At 41.8% G+C, this 7,889-nt stretch overlaps 1 protein-coding gene across 1 annotated transcript; it reads right to left on the reverse strand.

Moving 5' to 3' along the window:
- Positions 1-1,448: 1,448 nt before the first annotated feature.
- Positions 1,449-7,390, reverse strand: LOC115681350 (uncharacterized). The gene is made up of 10 exons (XM_056306876.1): positions 6,654-7,390; positions 6,387-6,524; positions 5,705-5,893; positions 3,345-3,482; positions 3,146-3,264; positions 2,935-3,067; positions 2,691-2,820; positions 2,483-2,562; positions 2,250-2,384; positions 1,449-2,047 (listed from the first exon to the last, which is right to left on the reverse strand). The coding sequence occupies exons 1-10, from the start codon at positions 7,152-7,154 to the stop codon at positions 1,817-1,819; spliced, it is 1,794 nt and encodes a 597-aa protein (XP_056162851.1). The 5' UTR covers positions 7,155-7,390; the 3' UTR covers positions 1,449-1,816.
- Between the last annotated feature and the right edge of the window lie 499 nt (positions 7,391-7,889).

Genomic DNA, 7,889 nt, shown 5'->3' on the forward strand with positions numbered 1-7,889 from the left:
TAGCCTACGTGATTTCCGTGAGAAATCCAGTAAAGATTTCCGTGGACCCTTTACGCTAATCAAGCTTGTCCTTTGAGATCCTTATACCGTTCGATATTTGGAGCCGGCTATTGACAAAAAAAAAAACTCCGTTATTGCTATCAAGTCGCTATTCGTTCGATCGACGAGCTCTATATCAATTGAATTGAAGTAAAGAGCCGGCCTTTGAAGAAGAAGTAGATCGTGGACAAAAGCCATCAAGGGGTGCCAATTCGACCCATATTAGGGCAATAGGTTATCTAATTGTTGGACAGTTTTCGGTCGTCGAATAGCCTCTGTTTTTTATTTTTAAGCTTTCTGAATATAAAAATGAAAGAGGTTATATCTTTTAATTAAAAAAAAGTTAGTTAAATCTGGCCATGATGCTTTGCTTTCTGGTATGAAAGTAGTGTCCGGATGCAGTACGGCGTCCGGGACAGAACATGTAAGAACGTGCCCACTAGGAGTATTTTCTTTCTATTTTGTACCTGCAGTTGGCTATAACTAATATAACCCTAATCGCACACCATGCTTTGTTTGGGTTTTTAGGCACATGCATGGAAGTTGGCGTCCTGGAGGAGTTTAAATGCCACGTTCTGGGAGCCTTGCTAAGGAAACTAAAGAATGACACCTCACAATATTGATCGAGTCTCATGAGTTTTCTTGTGAATTTCATGTTGAGATCATTGACATGTTCAAATATGAGTCGCGCAACTCGCGTTCGTCTCCGCTAATCTCGTCCGGTGGTTTTGATCCTGGACATGTTTATTTCGGATCATCGATCGATGGTCGAGATTTCGTTCGTCAAGAGAAGCCATGGAGTTCAGTTTTGTCCATGATCCCACCACTCCCCAACCACGTTTGATTAGGCTAATATCGTCGTATACACGTGAATTATTACCAAAATCAGAACAACTACCTTCTTTTTTTTTTTGCTAGAAAGAACAACCACTTGTTAGTGCATTGACTTCGTCATATTGGTCAGTGTGGCACTGCTCGGTCTAGATCGGTCGGGCACACATCAGATTTTTTGGAGGAAATTCGTGTATAGTTTTCGTAACTCGCGCTTTTGTGCAGAAGAGATTTCAAGGACGAACTTGAACTATTACATGTAGAGATTTAGGTTCAAATTCGCGAAAGCCTTTCCCGTTTATCCCGTAAAACTAAAGTCACATTCCAGGAACGAACCAACCAAAATCATAAACAACAAAGAAACATGGGCAAAGAAAAGCAACGTACTACAAAACGCGAGCAAGAAAATTTGAACAAAGTGAAAAAGTAAAGGTTGTAGGGGAATGACCTTTTGCTACTACAAGCATGGCTCGATCATTGAGGCCGTCGCTATATAAAGAAACGTGCAATCGCATACTGTCGCCGACTCATGTGACGCCTGCACAAGATCATTGTTATAGGTAGAAACCAAAATCCAATGAGAAATAACCTTTGCCAACCACTTTCATTCTCCTTCCTCTGTGCCAAATCAATAAAACTCAAACCCCAATGTAATGAACAAAGCAACATAAATTAGTCACCGCTTATTGTGAATCTACCGAAAAACTAGAAAGAACTTAGGCAACCAAAATCCATAATCTCTCTATAAAAGGGGTCAGCCAACAAAATTTGGCTACTGTCACTCGTTCGACTTTGCCTTGGACCCAACCAAGATCTCATAATATTGGAGAGAACTTGTCCTCGGCCCATTGTTTCATGGGCAACTTTGCAATGATCTATGCCTCGTAACTACCGTTATCGATGTTGAACCTGTCCTCCGACCAACAACAGCCAGTCTGTGCGAGAGTTAGAAGTTCTGGGGGAGGTTGAATTTCTCGAGCAGTTTGTTCAAGTCCCAAGATTCAATATTCTGCGACACAACTGCAGCAATGAGGGCCAGGATTGCAAGGACCATCAGAGACTTCACACATCCGGGGCCCTTCGACAACCGTCCCAGCATGCTTTTGCAGTACTTGTCAGCATCTCTGAGTAATGCATAGTGAGCAGCATTATCTTCCTTTGCCAAAGCTTTCTCATTCTGTGAGCACAACACAAACACAGCAAATTGGTAAAGTTCTCCCCACTCTTACATCACAAGTTTGTTCACAGCTATTACTTAGCTAAATGCACGCGGCATCCGAAAGAAAGTATTCAATGTGGGACGCCTAGACAGGCGATAAAGCCAGAAAATTAGGGAAATAATCGGGCGTTAGATGAAGATTGGAGAAGGAAAATATCACCTTCTGCCTGAAAAGCTTTAAAGTTTCTCTCAAAGGATCAAGACTAGGTTGCTTAGATGAGTGGATTCTCCAGTCATCAGACAACTTCTGCAGAATAAGGACACTCGCGTCCAGATTATCCAGATAAAGCTTGTCCTGTTTCCACACGATAATTTTGTCAAAATTTCAATATGTGAGAAAAAAGAAACACGAACATAAAAATGCTTCACCAAACAAAGAAACAAAATGCTTACCCAGTGCTTGTAACATTCGTTATTTTGACTCAAACACCAAATGAAAATGTTACTAGCTTCATTGGATAAATCAGGGATTCCTGCATACATATCATAATATATTAATCATTGCAGAAATTTTTCGACCCAAAAGGAAAACTATACAGATAATATTATACTTCTACAAAAGAAGAATTGAGGGAAGGGGCAATGGAAATCTTTCTGTTACCTTCTCCAGCAGCTTTGATTGCATAATTTGAGATCTGCAGGGCTACCTGCTTCATTGCTTTGCTTCCAGAGGAGCCAGCAAGGGCAACCTCTTTTAAAGTTGGATAAATTGCCTCAAACCTCTCAGTTGCCTACCAACAGCCAAATCCAAAATGTTTCAACACCCCCAAAAAAAAAAAAAAAAAAAACGCCATTTCACTACATAACAGAAGATAATAATCCAATAGCTAAAGTGAATTCCCAACCTTTACACGAGTTGAAGGTGCAGGGAAAGTGACTTTCATCAATTGATCAAGAGATGCTGGTGGTATTAAGCGTTCGCCTTTCCTGATTGCGCCATTTAATATAATTGGACGGGCTTTTGGCGATGACAACATTCTGAAACAGGAGGTGAATAGAAATTAGATGAGAACGAGAACATTTCTTAAAGAAAACTAAAGCTGCAGGTTTTACAACCTTTCCACTAGCTGTAAAATCAAGTCTCTGGACTGCGGATTGCAAGATTTGCCACATAGCAAGGGCAGGATAAGATGAACCCACATGTACAAGCCCACAACCAAGTCTCCGTGGGAGGCCTAAGAACAAAAGTCAAAGCATGAAACATGAAAACCCACAGTGCTATTAGAGACATAATCAATCAAAAAGCAGAAATTACCTGAAGAATCACCCAAACAATGACCGGAAGCTTATCTTGACCCACATATTTGGGATTTTCCTTCACCACGGGCAGCAAACTAATCAATGCATCAGGTTTTCGCCTCACCACCATTGCCAAAACAGCAAATATGGCAACCTGCAATTCCAACATTCAGTTGATCAAGCATCATTTAGAATAATAATCAGAAATATAGAGACACGAATACCTCACGGGAGACGAAGTCAAAGACTTTAAGTTAGTAACTACTAATAACACCCAACGTTAAAGAATAAATTATTCAAGAAAGTTAAAAATAAAATTATCTACAATGACAAACTATAATTTATAGAAAGTTCGGTTAAAAAGGAAACGCAAACATCTCTTCCTTCCTTTGTGCCAGTAGGAAACCCATATCCATGTAATCAATAAACCAACTAAATTTCTCCACAGACACGCCTAAGCCTCATTTGTAAAGGGTAAAGGTTTCCTCCACTAAAGTTGCTTACCAACAATGACAGCCAAAAAGAACCTGCTACAATCTCCAGAAAGGTCATCAGGAGAGGCCAAACAAAGCTTTCAATTTATTTTACTTGATTATTGGGGTCAAGTATAACAAAAACAAAGGACAGAAAAAGCCAGCTCAGTGAAATTTACGGTGCATCACCAACTTACTTAACCAAGTATCCAGACAAATGAAGGAATGAGACATATGAAGTATCTGTTAAGTTTATGCTATTCAAAATAAAGTCACTCTGATAAAATAGGAGCTACAGGCTCTTATGAGGCTTTAAACTCACAAACAGTTGAAAAGGCAATCTCAATATTCTATAAACATTTAGGGCAATAAGAGCCATTGAAAGATTGAAAGGTTCAGCTATTTGCGTACATATGTACTGCAAAGCTGTGCATAAAAAGTTTGTGTTAACTGTATACAAATTTTATTCATGTGGCACAAACTTTGTGTTAGCCACATACAAGTTCACTTCAGATTACAATTTGACTCTTTGAGGATGTAAAGATTAAGTTTTGAAAGTCAATTCGAATGTACAGTGTAGTCAAAACTATAAGATACTACAGGACACAGAATGTAAATTTTCCATTGTAGCAAATGCCATCAAATAATAGATGAAGCTACTAGCTGAATGATATTAACTTCTCAAAGTGATCTGGGTGGCCACTTATGCGTGCACTGGGCTATCTTGGGTTATAAGAGGTCTAATGAACAGGAATTATGGGCTTGGTAGGTCTTCTTTTGCCTCCTGTTAAGAAAAGGGGGATTTCTTCAATACCGCTTGCAGTGTTTTGGTTGATTTGGAAAGAGAAGAATAAGAGGGCCTTCTTCAGAGAGGAGACGCACGTTTTTTGTAATTAATGAAAGTTGGTTGAAAGTCTTATACTTATGGTGAAAAGGAAAGTTATGTCTGAATGTAAACGTTTTAATCAACATTATAGATAATTTGTCTTGTAACTGAGTTATTTTGGTTCTGTGCTTCTTTGTATGTGGGGTTTGCACCCGCTTGTTGCAGCATAGTAATTTTTTCTTTTACCTATACAAAAAAAGAATATCAAAGTTCACTTGAAATTAACAAATTTAAGGGTTTTTGATCCAAGAATGGTAGAACAAGGAAGATGAAACATTGCTGGAGATGCTAATAGCCCAAAACAGTTCCACACCTCTGGGGTGTACTATGGAAAAAGAAAGGGAGATTATTCTACAAATAAGGTCCTTGATCTAACTCTGCAGTCCATGGGAAAGGAGTAAAGGTCACTGTACAATGAAACTCCTGGCATATTATGCATAAGATTCACTTTCCTAATTCAATTATATTCAAAATGGTGCCTCAACCTTCTCAAAAACTCTTCTTATCTAGTTCATTGAAATTTTATTTTTCTAGTGCACATTCCTCATACACATATAGAAGCTAGTCTCTTCACGGTCATTGAGACCTGACCAAGGATTTAGAGCCTGAAAAAAGACCGCCTCAGCCAAACAGGCCAATCTTTAATCTTGCACTATGAAATCATATAGATCCGATCTTATTCATCCACAGAAATTTAGACTCCAATAGAAGTTGGTCTTAATCCTTCACGACCAATTGGGGGTATAATTGCATCTCATGCAAAAAAATTGTACCTGGCATGGTACATACATGGAAGCAAACGAATGCTAAAAAGAGGACACGTTACCTCCACCGTCCCCTGTGGCTGGGAGCTGCATATATATTAAATTACTCCAGCACCATATTGGACCTTTTATGGTTGACCCATTGTTTTCCTTCGAAATATTAAGTCCCACTGTTCTAAAAAAATCTTAAAACACATTTCTCATTGAACCACCATAAAGTTACTTTAAAGCGTGGCCAGAATCAGAATCTTACCAGAGACTTGGATGGTGCTGGCTGAACCACCTTTTTGGATCCCTTAACAGCTCCCAGATGACTAGTCAGATCAGTGAGAATGCTATCAAGCAACCATAATACAAACGACCCAAGTGCTTCAGGGGTTTTCTGGCTGAGCCAATCAACCGATGTCCTATAGATATCTTCTGAGATATGAGACAGAGGGATCTGATAGAAAGTGAACTTATGATATGTCAAGTCCTCAAAATATCAAATACATGAAAAAACAAAAGCATGTCTCTCCATCTCCATGCATTCAAACAGAAAAAACATTTAAAGACAAGATCATCGAGAAATCAGGCGCATGTGCAAAAATAGTACGTGCTTCAGATATGCTGACTGGAGCCATTAATGATGTCATGCGACTATTGCAATATCATTCAGAGAATAAAATGGACAGATTTCCAGGAGACAGCATCTCAAAGGAAATGATTCTGGGAGCAAACATTTGAGAGTCAAGATAGAGGGGCCACATTGAGACAATACTTCAATTGACATCTAAGCCACCAGGGACATTTAAAAATCATCTTTTCAGCAACTATTGGCTCAGGAGGGGTCCAAATTCAAACCATCAGACACATTAAAGACAAGATCCTCCAAAGAATCACATCCTAATCTATCTCCTGGAAAAAGTCTACGAACAGCAAGATTCAATACTCACATCAACCAATTTCACCACAGGAGACTCCTTGAATATCTTCAGCCAAGGGAATTGTGCAGAGCCCACTGAGGCAAATGCACGACCAAAGTAATCGGCAAACCGCATCAGTTGTATATCCTGCTGCGATTCATACGATGCCTGCGCACAAACAAATGACAGCACATCAAACCAAAGATCACATCTTCCTTTCACAGATTCACAACCTCAACAACAGATCAGAGATAAACAAAGCAAACCCAAACGCGGTTCTAACAAGAGATCACTGACCGTTATGTCAGCGAGAAATGCACTGAGATGGCCCGCGTCGATCTTAGCGGCCGCCTCAGCCACCGTGACCTTCGGCTTCTTCGGCTTCTTCGGCCTCACCTTCCTCGCCTCGCCGCCGCCGTCGTTCTCGACCGCGCCGGCGACCTCTGCATCGCTGTCGTCCTCATCGTCGGAGTGCCGCTTCGATCCGCCGGCGCCGGCGCCCACCGCGGCGGCGGCGGCCGCCGCCTGCGCCTCGAGGACCCGCCGGCGCCGCTCCTCGGCGTGCAGCTCGATCGATCGGAAGACGTCGGCGTCGCCGTTGGGTCGGGCGTCGTGGCCGGGCCTCTCCGGCTGTGGCTTGGCGGCCTTCCGGTGGCGCTTGGGGTAGGAGACGGTCTGCCACCCGTGGCCCTCGTCCTTCTCCTTGTGGGCGGAGCCCCGATTGGCAACCTGGGACCCCCCCTCCTCCTCCTGCTGCTCCCTCAGAATCTGCTGTATCAGAGCTGAATTCTCGTCCATTGCCGCCGCCTCCGCCGCCTCCGTCGCCGGACAAATCAACACCCTCCGTCGACAATTCGAAAGGCGCCCCCTTTTTCCCCTCTCTCTACAAAAAGCGCGATTCGACGTCAACCCTTTTGAGCAGCGATGCGAGACGAAGGGCCTGCGGAGAGAGAGAGCGAGAGCTGTAGAGAGAGAAAGAAGAGAGAGAGTATGAGATAGAGGAGGAGGTCGACGACGACGATGGACTTTCTCTCTCTCTCCTATATATATAGGTTGGAGGACACGTGGCACGGTGATGGCATGTGAGTTGACGGTTTTGGGCCTGCTCCTTGGAGGGAATGACGAGTTGGTGCCATTGTGATATCGTATTATTTTAGGAAATCCGGATTAGGATTCCGGATTAGATCTTATGTTTTGGAATCGATCGGACATTATCTTTCCAATATCAATTGATAAAATCGTACATCCATCTGTATCCGTGTGTATCCGATAAGTGCATTGAAAATCCTAAAAACTGTTCACGAAAATATAATTGAATCGATTGCGCTTCTTGAGAGTTTTAGGACCCGATTATAATTTCGCGACGAGTTTCGGGACTTGATTTTGCCTTATGTAAGTTTTAAGACTTGATTGCACTTTTGTGATAAGTTTTACGACTTCGAGTGCATTCACCCCTTACGCAAAAAAACACCGCTTTATCTTGCTTTTACCTCTTTCCAAAAATCGGCACGGTTGCCAATTACCGGTTTGAAG

This window comes from Syzygium oleosum, unplaced genomic scaffold (assembly GCF_021117445.2).
Source record: "Syzygium oleosum isolate NSW1041296 unplaced genomic scaffold, Sole_v2.1 Sole_v2.48, whole genome shotgun sequence".
NCBI classification, from domain to species: domain Eukaryota; kingdom Viridiplantae; phylum Streptophyta; class Magnoliopsida; order Myrtales; family Myrtaceae; genus Syzygium; species Syzygium oleosum.

Coding starts and splice junctions, on each gene's coding strand:
- LOC115681350 (XM_056306876.1), bottom strand. CDS start 7,154: ATGGACGAGAATTCAGCTCTGATACAGCAGATTCTGAGGGAGCAGCAG. Junction 3,483..5,704: donor CAGCACCATCCAAGTCTCTG/GTAAGATTCTGA, acceptor TTGGAATTGCAG/GTTGCCATATTTGCTGTTTT. Junction 2,821..2,934: donor CACCTTCAACTCGTGTAAAG/GTTGGGAATTCA, acceptor GGCTGTTGGTAG/GCAACTGAGAGGTTTGAGGC.